This window comes from Arabidopsis lyrata (genome assembly GCF_000004255.2).
Source record: "Arabidopsis lyrata subsp. lyrata unplaced genomic scaffold ARALYscaffold_5, whole genome shotgun sequence".
Lineage (NCBI taxonomy): Eukaryota > Viridiplantae > Streptophyta > Magnoliopsida > Brassicales > Brassicaceae > Arabidopsis > Arabidopsis lyrata.
Genome location: NW_003302551.1, coordinates 20,629,137 through 20,642,643, shown reverse-complemented (window position 1 = coordinate 20,642,643; position 13,507 = coordinate 20,629,137). Strand labels below are relative to the sequence as shown.

The window sequence follows — 13,507 nt, the reverse complement described above, 5'->3', positions numbered from 1 at the left end:
AAATAAAAACATCAGAGCTAGTGATTTACGATGAACCACCAAAACTCTTGTCAAATTAAAATTCTTCTCACAAATACAAGAGTATTGTTCTCTAGATGTAAAATATACTTTTTTCCCAGAGTCTAAAAGAACATCAATTATACGACGGCCGTGTGTGGTTACGTTGTTTGAGAAAAGAGTAGTTCCAGACTTCTTACATCGAACTATCTAAAGAAAGAAGACGACGACGACTACTCCGTTAAGTTGTGGAGGAAGTCCACGACTCCGTTAATTGATGAATCTTAATGTTAATAATTTATCTTCTTAATTATTTTTATTATTGTACCTAAATACTATGATCATGGAATACATAGAAGATACATCAAATATTTGCGCATTGTGTTTTTTTTTTTTTTTTTTTTTTTGGTTTAAGGTTTAAGGTTCTATTTGTCTATTTACTGTAACTTGATAAATCGTTGTTCAAACAAAACGACAGCCCGATTATCAATGTTTAGTTTCCGTACCTAAATACTATGATCATGGATTTCAAAACGGATACTCCAATCTTCTTTGCATTTAGGGTTATCAAGTTAGGGATATTTATTGAATTAATTTTGTCAAGAGTCTAATTTTTATAACGACTTTAATATAGAATTATGGTAAAACGCTATAACTTTTGATATATATTATTAGTAATCAACAATTAATAGTGTTTTTGAATCACAAACAATTATTAGTGTTTATATCTTGATATATATAACAATGTTCCTTTCGGTAATATAAATTCACATTTTATCAAAAAAAAAAAACGGTGTCTAGTTCATACGTAGCTAATTAATATAATCATTTCATCAATCTCTTCTCCTGTCAAACGACCTTTATCGTTCGTTATTGTAAGTGACTGTGACATCTTTGGAACTTTGTCTTCGGTGTTCACTTGCAGAATCCCATTTGCGTCCACTTCGAAAGTCACCTCCATCTGTGGCACCCCCATGAAAAACTGTTCCTTGCGTCTTTAAAAAACCAAGAACCGAAATGGTTTAGTAGCCAATATTGAATTAGAGAGTTTACCTAGGTGCAGGAAGAAGGCCGGTGAGCTGGAAATTTCCGAGCTCGGGGTTATCTTTCGTCATGCTTATCTCTTCATAGACGTTGATAGTAACAATAGTTTGCTGATCTTGGTAAGTAGTGAACACCTGAGACTTCTTCGTTGGGATCCGAGGAATATGTTTGTCATCACGCCTCCGACAGTGTCAATACCGAGGTGCAAAGGCGCAACATCAAGTAGCAAAATATTTGTTTTCAATAAATTTAGGTTTTCTGCAACTCAAATACATGACTAACATGAAAACACTATAGATGGTCTAAACTATTGTCATAAAGAGAGTTAAAAAGAGTCACTTACTTTGCGTTTCTTCTCCACCTTCACCACTTAATACTCCACCTTGGACGGCGGTTGTATAGGCCAAAACCTCATCAGGGTTAGTTCCTTTGTTGGGTTCCTTGCCATCGAAGAAATCCTTTAACATCTACTGAACTTTTGGGATTCGAGTGCTTCCTCCAAATAAGAATCACAAAAGAAACCTTAGATACCCAAATGAAACAAATCCTAATATTTTTGGAGAATTTATTCATGAAATGATGTATGCTTGACTAAAAGGAGAAAAATACCACGTTTACAAACTTTTAAAGAGGGAAACATTGGAACCCTAATCTAAATCCATAATGAAAATATTAATTACCTATCCAACCGGTTCATAAAAACTTAGGATTTACACACATCCAACCTACTCTTTCGTATATCACCCGATGACATGTTTGCTAGAACATGGCGATGATCAACGAAACAACGAAGTGGACATATCCTTCAAAACAATAAAATTTAATATTAGATAATACCAGATCTAAAATATAACAAATAGACGACAACACAAATCCCACCAAAAGAAGATCGTGGAGATTCATATCCAGGCTGATCCATGGTGTCTTCCAGCACCGGAGGAACACCAGCATACGAACTTGACATCAAAGTGAACAGCTTCAAAATAACCTGGTCACCGGATTTCACATCCTCTAAATTATTTCCAAAACTTTAATTCTTCAAATAAAAATCCATTGGTTATCATATACATCATAAAATCTTCTAATTTCTTACCTAATATACGTACCTTTGCTTCTTAATTATCAATACCTTTTTGAGAAATCCCAAAGATCCTTGACCAAAACAAAAGAGACAATTTTTCTGAAAACCGAATAGGTGAGACAAAAAACCTTAGAAAACAGAAGCAGTTAACATATATAAGAGAAAATCAAAGAAGCTTTTTATTTTATTTTATACCTTTTCCGTTGCTTCCTTCCTCTACAACTTAAAAACAAAATTTAACCCACTTTATTATATAATTAACTCACTTGAACATGGATAATGGAACCGTGATTTGAAGATGAAGAGAGAAAAGGGAGACTTGATAAGAGCTATTGGTGTAGCTATAATCGCTAGATGGTACTCCTCCTGAGGTTAAAAAAAAAAAAAAAGAATTCGACTCACATGTTATATGTGTGAGATATATAGAGATAAGAGACTCATACAGTTTAGGAACGCAACAGTACGAAACAACTTGTTAAAAAACAAACAACAAAGATAGAAAAAATGAATCGAAATAATATCAGTTTTGATTCTACCTACATGGTTCCTTCTTCTTTTCCTATAAGCCTTCTCTGATCAATATATCCTTTTCTTTCTCTTTTGATTCTTTTCACGCTTCCTTCTTCTCCTTGTCTCAATGTCTTCTTCTTCTTCTTCTTCTTCCTCTTTCTGTTTGTCTTCTCCAATATGCTCTTTCTTTTCTTCTTTACTTGCTACGGTGCCAACGTGATCACGTTGGCGATAACATAAGAAGGCTCACAAATTTCAGTGATCTCCAACGTGGCTGTGGTGGTGATGATCTCAACGACGGCGGCTTGGATGCACAATGGATATCAGATTCAGTTTCCCTCTTGAAACTTTATGGCTTAGGGTTTGCTTGAGTTGAGACTCGGCGGTGGCGGTGTCTCCGGCTATGACGATAGGAAGTTAATGTATTTATAGGAGGTTAAATATGTGTTTCTAGGGTTTACGATTTAACATATAGTCGGTGTAGTTGTATATTTTGTTCGGCCCATATTGGTTAAACGGATTACACAATGTGGCCTTTTATTTAAACGAAAATCATTTAATATAATTAGATTAAAAACGGAAAAAAACATTTAAAAATATTAAATTAGGCAATAAAAGGTATTTAAGTAATCACGTAAAATCAAGAGCTCAACAAGAGCCGTGAGTCTGACACGTCAGCAAAAACACTTCTCAAATATTGTTATTTATAGAAGATTATAGATTTTAGACTATTCAATATATTTGCCTTTTTTCCGGGCAGTATATTGTATCTCTTATTTTTCGAAAAGTATATAAATTAGAGTATCGATAATTTGTGGGATATATGTAAATTTTGTTGCGAATATGTAAACATTATCGTATAAAAGTAAAAATGCTATAATTTAATAAAATAACTAATTAATATTCGAATTTAATAAAGGGTATTTAAGTAATCACACAAAAGCAAGAGCTCAACAAGAGCTGTGAACAAAATTCCTCTCTGTTATTTTAACTTAAACAGCTTTCACTTATCGAAAAAACACAAACAAACTTTTCAAATAAATCATAATGTATTGTATGCCTTCACATTATACTCTCCATTTCTATTGAATCAGACATTACATAGAATTCAGTATACCAACTTTATAAACACATAAAATCTTACATGTACTAAATCTACGTCCAATACATCTATATTACTGTAAAATCCACAAACACAACATAAGAAAAACTGTATTTGAATATATAAGTAATAAACGAAATGAATTAAGCATAAAAAAAACCCGCACATATGTGCGGTCAGGATCTAGTATCTCTTAAAAAAACCACAAATGCAACTTATGGTGCATGATGAATAGCAAGCTTTCTGATATATAAAACTCGCATCTTGTTCAAGGTCATGATAGCATCATCGAATCTCCCTACCTTAACATATCCATTGATCATTGCTCTGAATGTTAAGACGTCAGGCCCCACGAACAAGTCCTCTCCGTCAACGTCAGTAAACATCTCGGCGAAGAGTTTCTCTGCGTCTGATACTTTTTCATGCTCGCAGAGACTCACGATCATATTCGTGTAACACGTTTTCCTAAGCCGCTCGAATGGCACAGTCTTTTCACTAAAATAGTCGGACATTATGTCAATCGTCTCGGAATCACAGATTTCTATCATCTCTTCAAACAATTCCCAGGCCTCTGTATCCTTACCGTGCCAGACAAGAACATCCAAAACCCTGTTTCCGACAATGGGTTTCAACACTTGAGCCTCTTCCAGAGTTGCGAGAATCTCCATAGCTTCCTCATCTTTGCCTTGATTGAAAAAATAGTTCATAAACGAAACATTAAAGATTGCAATTGCCGTGTGATATTCTCTCCCTGGAAGTTTACTATCCAGTCCTTTCAGTTCCTCGAAGATTTGGCTAGCCTTTACGAAATTCCCTACATCCAAGAACCCGCGGATTAAAATGTCGTAGACCATGAAACTACAAGAGCTCATGCAACTCACTAAATCACAAGCTTCGTCGAATCTTTCAGCATCAACCAAGGCTTTCGTGAGTAACATGTATGTCTCGATCCCCGGAGCTAAACGTCCGTCGAGCAAAATGAGGCGGTAGAGCTCAAGAGCGTCGTCGACGTGACATTGGTTGCAGTGTGCTTTGATGATGAGATTGCAGGAGAGCGTGTTTGGCAGAGTTTGATACTTGTTGAAAAAATAATTGAACAGAGAGATGGCATCGTCGTACCGTTTTGCGCTGCACATGGCGCCAATTATGGAATTGCAGATGAATACGGTGTCTCTGTCGACTCGAAAGTCGTCCAAGACAGCGAGTCGTGAGAGATTCGCGGCTTTGTCGAGAAGAGACATCTCTATCATCGCCGTGACTCTGTAGCGCAGAGAAATTGAGCGGTTATCGGTCTCACTGGTCGATACCCACTTAAGCTTGGGGAGTGAGGAAGGGTCTCTTCCGAGTGGGTAAGGCTTGAACGCCTTCGCAACCGGAACCGCCGTTGATACGGTCGCATTTCGGATAATGCGGCGTAGGGGGGACATGACTGATGATGGAGTTAGGGTTCTGTTTTTTGCAGGTGATTTTTTATATGGGCAATTTTTAAAAAAATAGCCCAAAGTTACGCATTTTCAAATCGGACCATTTTCATATCTTTGTTTATAGAAAAGCCCACGAAAATAATGATTATTGTTGATTTGGCCACTCTATGCAATCACAATTTTAGCAAAAATAAAACACTTTTATTTATAAATCACGTTAAATCGTTAAGTTTCTTGTCTTCAAGCTTTTTGCACGGAATTCTCCATTGATTTTTTTTTTTCCATCCTCTGTTCTTTTTAACCATCAGATCTTCTTTACTAACGCAGACAAAGCTCGCGCGACCCGGGCTCTTAACAATTCCACATCGATTAAAAGAACTTTTAACTCATGTATCCAAAATAAATAAACAAAAGACCAGAATTTGAAAATCTTTGGCTTTTTGATGGTTTGGATTCCTCAATAGTCATAATAGTAAAAAACATAACAAAGATTGCAATGACAATGCACCGGTCAATGGTGATTATCAAGCTTCTAACGGGAGCTCTCCGCAGGCATAGATTCTACAACCTTTCTTGGGAACATCGAAAGCGCGAGTCTCTTGAGACTCAAGAGTCCTAACAAGCTTCATACCTTCAATTACTTGTCCAAACACAACATGCTTGTTATCTAACCATGGAGTCTGCACAAAAAAACAAAACAGAGAACACAAATTTGTGAACAAATATTCATCAAAATGCAAAGGCAAACATATGAAAGATCGATAACTTTATGATGATGTGAAGAGTTGAGAATCTTTACCTTGACAGTGCAAATGAAAAACTGGCTTCCATTAGTATTAGGACCAGCGTTTGCCATGCTCAAGATTCCAGGTCCAGTATGCTTCACTACACATGCGGAAAACAGTAAATCAAAAGCATTCATATCTCGAAGAAGCACAGACAAAACCAGAATGATTCTAGGTTAATAATACTCACGGGTGAAGTTTTCATCTTCGAACTTGGCACCATAAATACTAATACCTCCAGTACCCTGTGAGCCATATCGAAAAATACTATTTAGAAAGAAATATCAAATAACAAACAGTCTTATATGTAATTTCTTGGAAAAACTTACATTTCCCTCAGTGAAATCACCTCCTTGGATCATGAAATCCTTGATAATACGATGGAAAGAGGAACCCTTGTACCCGTATTTTTTCTCACCTGAAGAAATCAGTTTCTTTTAGACAATGGTTTTGTTTGTCTATAAAGTTCCAAACTTTAAAGATCAATGTTTTAAAGTTGAAGATATAAAGATCTTACCAGTGCACAAGGCACGGAAGTTTTCAACGGTTTTAGGCACAACTTCACCAAAAAGACCCATCACAATTCTTCCAGCAACTTCACCTCCAATTTCCACATCAAAGTAAACCTTGTTTGTCACTTTAGCTTGAGGTTCTATTACTTCCTCTTCCTCCTATAAAACAAGTTCAAGAATCAACACAAAGCCATAAGACACAGGACATCAGTAACTATCACAAAATTTAGTGGTTTTTGTTTGGAAATCTTACAGCCGCCATGGATTTAACACAAGCAGTTCTCTGGTGCTTGGTGGACGCATGAACTCCGGAAAATTGCTTAATGGGTGATGCATAGTGCAATCTCGAAGATAATGCAATTCCAGAGGAACGAACTCCGAAGCAAACTGATTGAGATGTTCGATTTGCACAAACCAATTGCGACTTAACAACGAACCCAATCTACACACAAAACCAAATAAAGAGATTAAGACCAAAAACCCACAAGAACAGAGATTTCGTTTCAACTCACTACTTAAATACTAAAACAGAGTAAAGCCAAAATAGACGCCATTGCTGGTAAAGTGAAGAAAAGTAAAAGCAAAGAATTTTACGAATTAAAAGCATGAATCTCGACGAAAATTGAAAAACCCACAAATGTAGGATAAAGTTTCGAACCTGGGAAGTGTGAACCATCTGCATAGAAGAAGAAGAAGCCATTGATTGAGTAAAGAAGAAGACTTTGGTTGGTTCGCTTAGACAACACAGTCTCTAGTTTTGCAGATAAGAGAACCGCCTCGAGCCTTGTTTTTAAGTTAGCAAATTGTGGATTTGGTATCTTTGGCGTCACATGCTAACGTACGCCTCATGTAGAGGCCTATTTTTAATTTCACCCAGGCCCAGCCCAACTTATATATCCAAATGCTTCGTCTCTCAAAGTGATATTAATTTAATATGATCTGGTAACACCGAACATTCTCTACAACAAAACACTCTACATGTGATCATTGCAGTCTAATAACGCATTAATGTAGTCTAGGGATGTCAAGTTGGTTAAACCAAACCAAACCAATCTATATCCATATGAATTTAGTACCTAATGGATAATGAGTCAATCCAATTCATTTAGCAAATGGTTTGGATGAAACCATAACTCATTTGAATTGTTGGATTAATGGATTAAAGCTGGACCTGAGCTTCTGTAGACGATTCCATGTCGAATTGGATCCCTTCCAAATCCCATTTGTGAAAGCAATTGACATAGACCTGAACCGTCTGGTTTCACAACGAAAACGCCTGTGAAAGAGACGAACGCGAATCGGTCACCTTCCGGCGAGATTGACGGGAACGAATCGTCGAATCAGAAAAGAGAGAGGTCGTTGGAATTGGTTTTGAGGCTTTGAAGGAGAAATTCTCTAAACGACGATGGTGAAATTGGAGGGAGAGAGAGAGAGAGAGAGAGAGAGAGAGAGAGAGAGAGAGAGAGAGAGATCGATTGTGAGAGAGTGAGAAATTTAGGTTTTGTTTCGGTTTACTAAATCGGTTTAGACATTTATTTCGGTTATATTTGGTTTATGCATCAGAATTGAATTATTTAGTTTTTGTTGGTTTGGTTATGAGTAACCCACTAATCTATTCTAATCTTAACCATTTCAATCCAATTCATTAAACTCACTAATCCATTTAATCCATTAATCCATTAAGATCCAAATTTCTTATCCATTACATCCATGGATTGGATTGGTTTGGATTGATCCATCAATTTTTATCCATTTTGACACCCCTAATGTAGTGTAGTGAGCTATGTAATGACTAATGGTTTGTGTGACAACAGGGAATTACTTACAAAGCCGAAGGAAGTGAATAAGTTCAAAGGAGAGGGATGCCAATTCACTATAGCACAAAGAAAGGTAGCCTCTTTGTCACTTTTGAGGTTTTGTTTCTAGCTTGGGATCGATATCAGACCCTGCATCAGCTCTGCTCTTCCGCTTTAAGGGATTTCGATTTCATCCGCTTCCGCTTATTGTCATCACGTTGTAAGCTTCCACTTTGGTCGATAGGGCTTCCTCCAACTAATAGGCTTGTCCAATGCCCATATTGAGTTTACAAAACGATGTTGCTCTACGGATGCCACATTATCAAGTACAATTGCCACGTCATTTGTTGTTCTCTTTTAATTGAAGTCGTAAAAATCGCTGCTCGCAAATAAACTGGGGTCATAAATTAGTCGAAAATTACAAATCCAAAAAAAAGATCAAATGTTAGTATGTTACTGACAAAATAAAAATGGTCAAAAATTAGTGACAAAATAATGGTCGAAAATATTGCTACCAAATATAAATTGAAAATTTAATTTTAAAATATTTGATTCACAATAACTAAAATAATAAGTACTAATAGTTTATAACATAGAATAGAAGATATAATTTAATCACATAAAAAATACACAATACTAATTATCGTCTCGAGCCGGAGGATTGGTTGGAAGAACCAAGTTTGGAAATTGGTTAAATACTATATTCTTATAATACTCGAGCTCTTTTGCTTGTTGAGCAAGCACCTTGGCTTGTTCAGCTTGTGCTTTCTCCATCTCCAAAATCTTTATGTTGGCTGCCTTCAACTCTTCTTCCTTGTTGCATGAGTTACAAAGAGTAGTATTGTCAACATCATCTTCAAGATCATCACCAGCACCTAATATTCTATGCCAAAGCCATTCCAAGCTTACACAAGGAAGCAGCGCTTCACATGATTCGGGTTCGTTAAGTGCTAAGAGAATATTATACTTTCTCGATTCCAAAGCTTGCAGATAACTGAGGAGCTCCTTGGTTTCTTCTCCAGAGAATTTATTAGAGATAATAAACAAATTTGCTTGTTCAGGAATGTCGTCACGCACTGGATTGTCCACTGACCAGAGAAGAGCGTCCCTCATAATCCTTGTAGCTTTCTCATATATATCCCCTTCTATATATATATATATATAGATTGAAATAAATCTTAGATTACAGACACGCATATATATGTTATAAGTATATAAAAAAAAAGATTTAAATAGAAGAATATATATCACCTAGGCGAAAGAAGAAGGTATGGAGCTCTTCATACTTGTCCACGAATTCATCCGTGAAATCTAGATTACCTCCATAATAGAACCAGATTTTCAACCGACCAATAAAACCCTTACTCTTAAGAGCTGATAACAGGTTACGATAAACATAAAAAGGATTTAAATTATCAGGGACTACGAAATCCTCGAGGTCCCAGAAGACGCATGTGGTAATCACTTTCACTTCTGCACAAAAACGGAGAAAGCATCATCATACAATCGGATCATGAATACAATCGATTAGATCCATCCAACCATTGATTTTACTAAGACAGATTGATCGAATTATAATTTAGTATGATAGACAAGAGCCTGATTATGATCAGAAACAATTCTGAGCAAGAAAAATACAGAGAGGTTATAATCAGAAACATAAGTGCAAGAGACAGAGAGATCTTACCGTCGTGTTCATCCGACATGATTTCGATGGACAAGAAATTAGGGTTTAGATCGGCGGATGAGAGGATAATGTTGGGTACTGGCTTATATATTGCTGCCCATGAGAGAGAGATCTTCGGCATGTTCTCTTTTCAGCCGTTGGATCTCCAATAATCTAATTTGTCGGCTTTTGTAGATTATTAAAACGTATCATTTAAAAAAAAAATCGAGCAAGAGATAGCCAGTGATCTTACTGTTGAATTATCTGCTCATGGTCTTATAGAGAATCAAAAGAAAAAGAAAACAATTAGGGTTTGGGCTAAGCATGTGGTTACGGATGAGAGACTATCAAGTACAATTGACACGTTCATTTACTGTTCTCTTTTAATTTAAGTCGTAAAAAACCGCTGCTCGCAAATAAACTGGGGTCATAAATTGGTCGAAAATTACTGACCCAAAAAAAAAGATCAAATGTTACTGACAAAATGAATGATCAAAAATTAGTGACCAAAATAATGTTCAAAAATATTACTATCAAATATGAATTGAAAATTTAATTTTTAAATATTTGATTCACAATAACTAAAATAAGAAGTACTAAGGGGGTGTATTGAATTAAATATTTGGAGGGGTTTGGTGGAATTTCTATATTTTAGGTTTTGGAGTGATTTGAGTAAAATTTTAGGATAGTTGGGTTGATTTGTTTGATTTCTTTTTAAAAAAAAAAAATCACTAGTGATTTGGTGAGATTTATTGAAAGGATTTGGGAGAATTTAATCAAAAAAAAAAGGGAAAAAACCCGGAAAAACCGCCATCTATTTTTTTTTTGGCCGTTTAATACGTGTGTTTTTAAATTTGGAATAAAAATACCTCGTTTAATTGTTGTTGTCTTTTAAATTCTTTGTTTTTTAAATTTTGGTAGATTCATACATCCGCGTTAACGGAATCGTTAACCATAGTTAAAAATTAACTCCACGTATTTAAATAGGTATATAAAACATGTTTGACTTTATTTAGGTATTTATTACCGTGGTCTGGTGGTGAGAGGTCTATTTTTCTGCCCATAGAACTAGGGTTCGAAACCCAGATCTGCAGCTTTTTTTAATTTTCTTTAAGATTTTTTTTTTCTTTTCTTCTTCTCGTTACTCCGCCGGCAAAATCCACCAGAACCACCACCTTAAGCTAAAACATGGAGTGGACACCAAAAGAACACAAAAGAAGACGAGTCCATCACCAATGAAAGCCAATACCATCTCAACAATTTTGGAACCAAAATCTGAACAAATTTCTTCTTCTGCAACAACGAAGAAATCAAAGAGAAGAGAATGGGAAAATCTGCCATTAAGCTTCGCGTATTTATGCTCGGAATGACGAAATCGAAGATAATCCAAGCGAAATCGGAAGCTAATCTAGGATCTGAAGTCATCGATAAGCACAATCGTCCTCTTCTTCATCTGAATCGTTAACCGGATCTGAGTAACGACAAGAAGAAAAAAAAAAATTAAAACGCCTAAAAAATCCAAGGTAGGACTCGAACTCATCAGGCCCAAAAGATATTATATCCCACGTTTAACCAACAGACTAAGATAATATCTTCGTACACGTTTGAAAAGAGATTGTATATATATACGTAAACACTATGGGTTAATTTTTAACTCTGGTTAACGATTCCGTTATCATTAACGCGGATGTATGAATCTACCAAAATTTAAAAAACAAAGAATTTAAAAGACAACAACAATTAAACGAGGTATTTTTATTCCAAATTTAAAAACACACGTATTAAACGGCCAAAAAAAAATAGATAGCGGTTTTTCCGGGTTTTTTCCCAAAAAAAAAAGAAGTCAACGACATTTCTTTTTTATTAATAACTATGCTTTTCTTTTTTGTTATCTTCTCCTTTGCCAAACGTACGGTGTGTCATATGACTCAACATTTTTTTGACGTAGCTCTACCTCTTGATTCAGTTTAATTATCAATCAATAACCAATAGTCTCAAGTCTCAACAAATCAATGCTCACCAAAAAAAAGTCTCAACAAATCAATAGAAAAAAAAAAAAAAATTAAAAGATATAACATAAACACATAAAATACACAATACTAATTATCGTCTCGGGTGGGAGGAATTGGTTGGAAGAACCAAGTTTGGAAATTGGTTAAATACTATATTCTTAAAATACTCGAGCTCTTTTGTTTGTTGAGCTAGCACCTTGTCTTGTTCAGCTTGTGCTTTCTCCATCTCCAAAATCTTAAGGTTGGCTGCCTTCAACTCTTCTTCCTTGTTGCACAAGTTACAAAGAGTAGTATTGTCAACATCATCTTCAAGATCATCACCAGCACCTAATATTCTATGCCAAAGCCATTCCAAGCTTACAGAAGGAAGCAGCGCTTCACATGATTCGGGTTCGTTAAGTGCTAAGAGAATATTATACTTTCTCGATTCCAAAGCTTGCAGATAACTGAGGAGTTCCTTGGTTTCTTCTCCAGAGAATTTATTAGAGATAATAAACAAATTTGCTTGTTCAGGAATGTCGTCACGCACTGGATTGTCCACTGACCAGAGAAGAGCGTCCCTCATAATCCTTGTAGCTTTCTCATATATATCCCCTTCTATAGATTGAAATAAATCTTAGATTACAGACACGCATATATATGTTATAAGTAAAAAAAAAAAAAAAGATTTCAATAGAAGAATATATATCACCTAGGCGAAAGAAGAAGGTATCGAGCTCTTCATACTTATCCGCGATTTCATCCGTGAAATCTAGATCACCTCCATAATAGAACCAGATTTTCAACCCACCAATTAAACCCTTACTCTTAAGAGCTGATGACAGGTTACGATAAACATAAAAAGGATTTAAATTATCAGGGAGTATGAAATCCTCGAGGTCCCAGAAGACGCATGTGGTGATTACTTCTGCACAAAACGGACAAGGTACGCATCATCAACATTAATTACCAAACGAAATTAAAAAATAAGAATCTGAACGAACGTGAATACAATCGATTGACTATGACAGATTAGATGAAATCTATCTAGTTCAGATATGAATAAACAATTTCGAGCAAGAGACAGAGAGGTCTATCAGATCTTACCCTCGGATTCTTGTTCGGAAGACATGGTTTTCTATACGGAGATATTGATCGAGAAGAAAATTAGAGAATCTGAAGATGAAATAAATTAGGGTTAGATTAAAGTAAATTAGGGTTAGATAGGCTATTTGCTTAGAGGCATTGGTTTTATCGCTGCGGATGAGAGACTATTAAATGGTAGATATCTGTGTATTTGGAAAATTTTGATACCATTCTCTGAAAAATGATTTGCTTACAGATTTTGGCATTTAATATTTCTAGTTTTTTTATAATGGAGATTAAAAAATATCTCTTTAACAAAAAAAAAAAAAGAGATTAGATTAAAATATATAATCCTAGAACAAAATCATGTTATCTAAACACATTCTATTTCACACTCGATCGATCAAAACCACAAACTCCAAGAACAAAAAAAAAGCCTTGTCATACTTTTTTTGTTGGTGAGGATGAAATGATTTGCTGAAAAACAACATCTCACAGATTGCACAAGTTGCT

At 35.4% G+C, this 13,507-nt stretch overlaps 4 protein-coding genes and 1 pseudogene across 4 annotated transcripts; 1 reads left to right on the top strand and 4 right to left on the bottom strand.

The window, feature by feature from the left end:
- Positions 1-3,693: 3,693 nt before the first annotated feature.
- LOC9312723 (pentatricopeptide repeat-containing protein At3g60960, mitochondrial) lies at positions 3,694-5,187 on the bottom strand. Its single transcript, XM_002876609.2, has one exon. The coding sequence runs from the start codon at positions 5,159-5,161 to the stop codon at positions 3,950-3,952; it is 1,212 nt and encodes a 403-aa protein (XP_002876655.1). The 5' UTR covers positions 5,162-5,187; the 3' UTR covers positions 3,694-3,949.
- A 320-nt stretch (positions 5,188-5,507) lies between these two features.
- On the bottom strand, positions 5,508-7,288 carry LOC9312722 (peptidyl-prolyl cis-trans isomerase CYP20-3, chloroplastic). The gene is made up of 7 exons (XM_002876608.2): positions 7,114-7,288; positions 6,709-6,897; positions 6,461-6,614; positions 6,273-6,361; positions 6,134-6,188; positions 5,958-6,043; positions 5,508-5,838 (listed from the first exon to the last, which is right to left on the bottom strand). Exons 1-7 carry the CDS (start codon positions 7,153-7,155, stop codon positions 5,683-5,685), a joined length of 771 nt encoding a protein of 256 aa, XP_002876654.2. The 5' UTR covers positions 7,156-7,288; the 3' UTR covers positions 5,508-5,682.
- A 1,544-nt stretch (positions 7,289-8,832) lies between these two features.
- Positions 8,833-10,428, bottom strand: LOC9314497. The gene is made up of 3 exons (XM_021025174.1): positions 9,939-10,428; positions 9,503-9,724; positions 8,833-9,396 (listed from the first exon to the last, which is right to left on the bottom strand). The coding sequence occupies exons 1-3, from the start codon at positions 10,057-10,059 to the stop codon at positions 8,888-8,890; spliced, it is 852 nt and encodes a 283-aa protein (XP_020880833.1). The 5' UTR covers positions 10,060-10,428; the 3' UTR covers positions 8,833-8,887.
- A 1,446-nt stretch (positions 10,429-11,874) lies between these two features.
- Positions 11,875-13,260, bottom strand: LOC110228305. The gene is made up of 3 exons (XM_021025180.1): positions 13,016-13,260; positions 12,621-12,836; positions 11,875-12,526 (listed from the first exon to the last, which is right to left on the bottom strand). The coding sequence occupies exons 1-3, from the start codon at positions 13,038-13,040 to the stop codon at positions 12,021-12,023; spliced, it is 747 nt and encodes a 248-aa protein (XP_020880839.1). The 5' UTR covers positions 13,041-13,260; the 3' UTR covers positions 11,875-12,020.
- LOC110228573 overlaps positions 13,187-13,507 on the top strand; it is a 1,575-nt pseudogene continuing 1,254 nt past the window's right edge.

Bases quoted from the DNA above. Each gene is read 5' to 3' on its own strand.
- LOC9314497 (XM_021025174.1), bottom strand. From the start codon at position 10,059: ATGCCGAAGATCTCTCTCTCATGGGCAGCAATATATAAGCCAGTACCC. The intron at 9,725-9,938 runs GTAAGATCTCTC...GTTTTTGTGCAG, and splicing joins CATGTCGGATGAACACGACG to AAGTGAAAGTGATTACCACA. The intron at 9,397-9,502 runs GTGATATATATT...ATATATATATAG, and splicing joins TACCTTCTTCTTTCGCCTAG to AAGGGGATATATATGAGAAA.
- LOC9312723 (XM_002876609.2), bottom strand. From the start codon at position 5,161: ATGTCCCCCCTACGCCGCATTATCCGAAATGCGACCGTATCAACGGCG.
- LOC9312722 (XM_002876608.2), bottom strand. From the start codon at position 7,155: ATGGCTTCTTCTTCTTCTATGCAGATGGTTCACACTTCCCAG. The intron at 6,362-6,460 runs GTAAGATCTTTA...TGATTTCTTCAG, and splicing joins CTTCCGTGCCTTGTGCACTG to GTGAGAAAAAATACGGGTAC. The intron at 6,189-6,272 runs GTAAGTTTTTCC...TATGGCTCACAG, and splicing joins GTGATTTCACTGAGGGAAAT to GGTACTGGAGGTATTAGTAT.
- LOC110228305 (XM_021025180.1), bottom strand. From the start codon at position 13,040: ATGTCTTCCGAACAAGAATCCGAGG. The intron at 12,837-13,015 runs GTAAGATCTGAT...CGTTTTGTGCAG, and splicing joins TTCCGAACAAGAATCCGAGG to AAGTAATCACCACATGCGTC. The intron at 12,527-12,620 runs GTGATATATATT...TTCAATCTATAG, and splicing joins TACCTTCTTCTTTCGCCTAG to AAGGGGATATATATGAGAAA.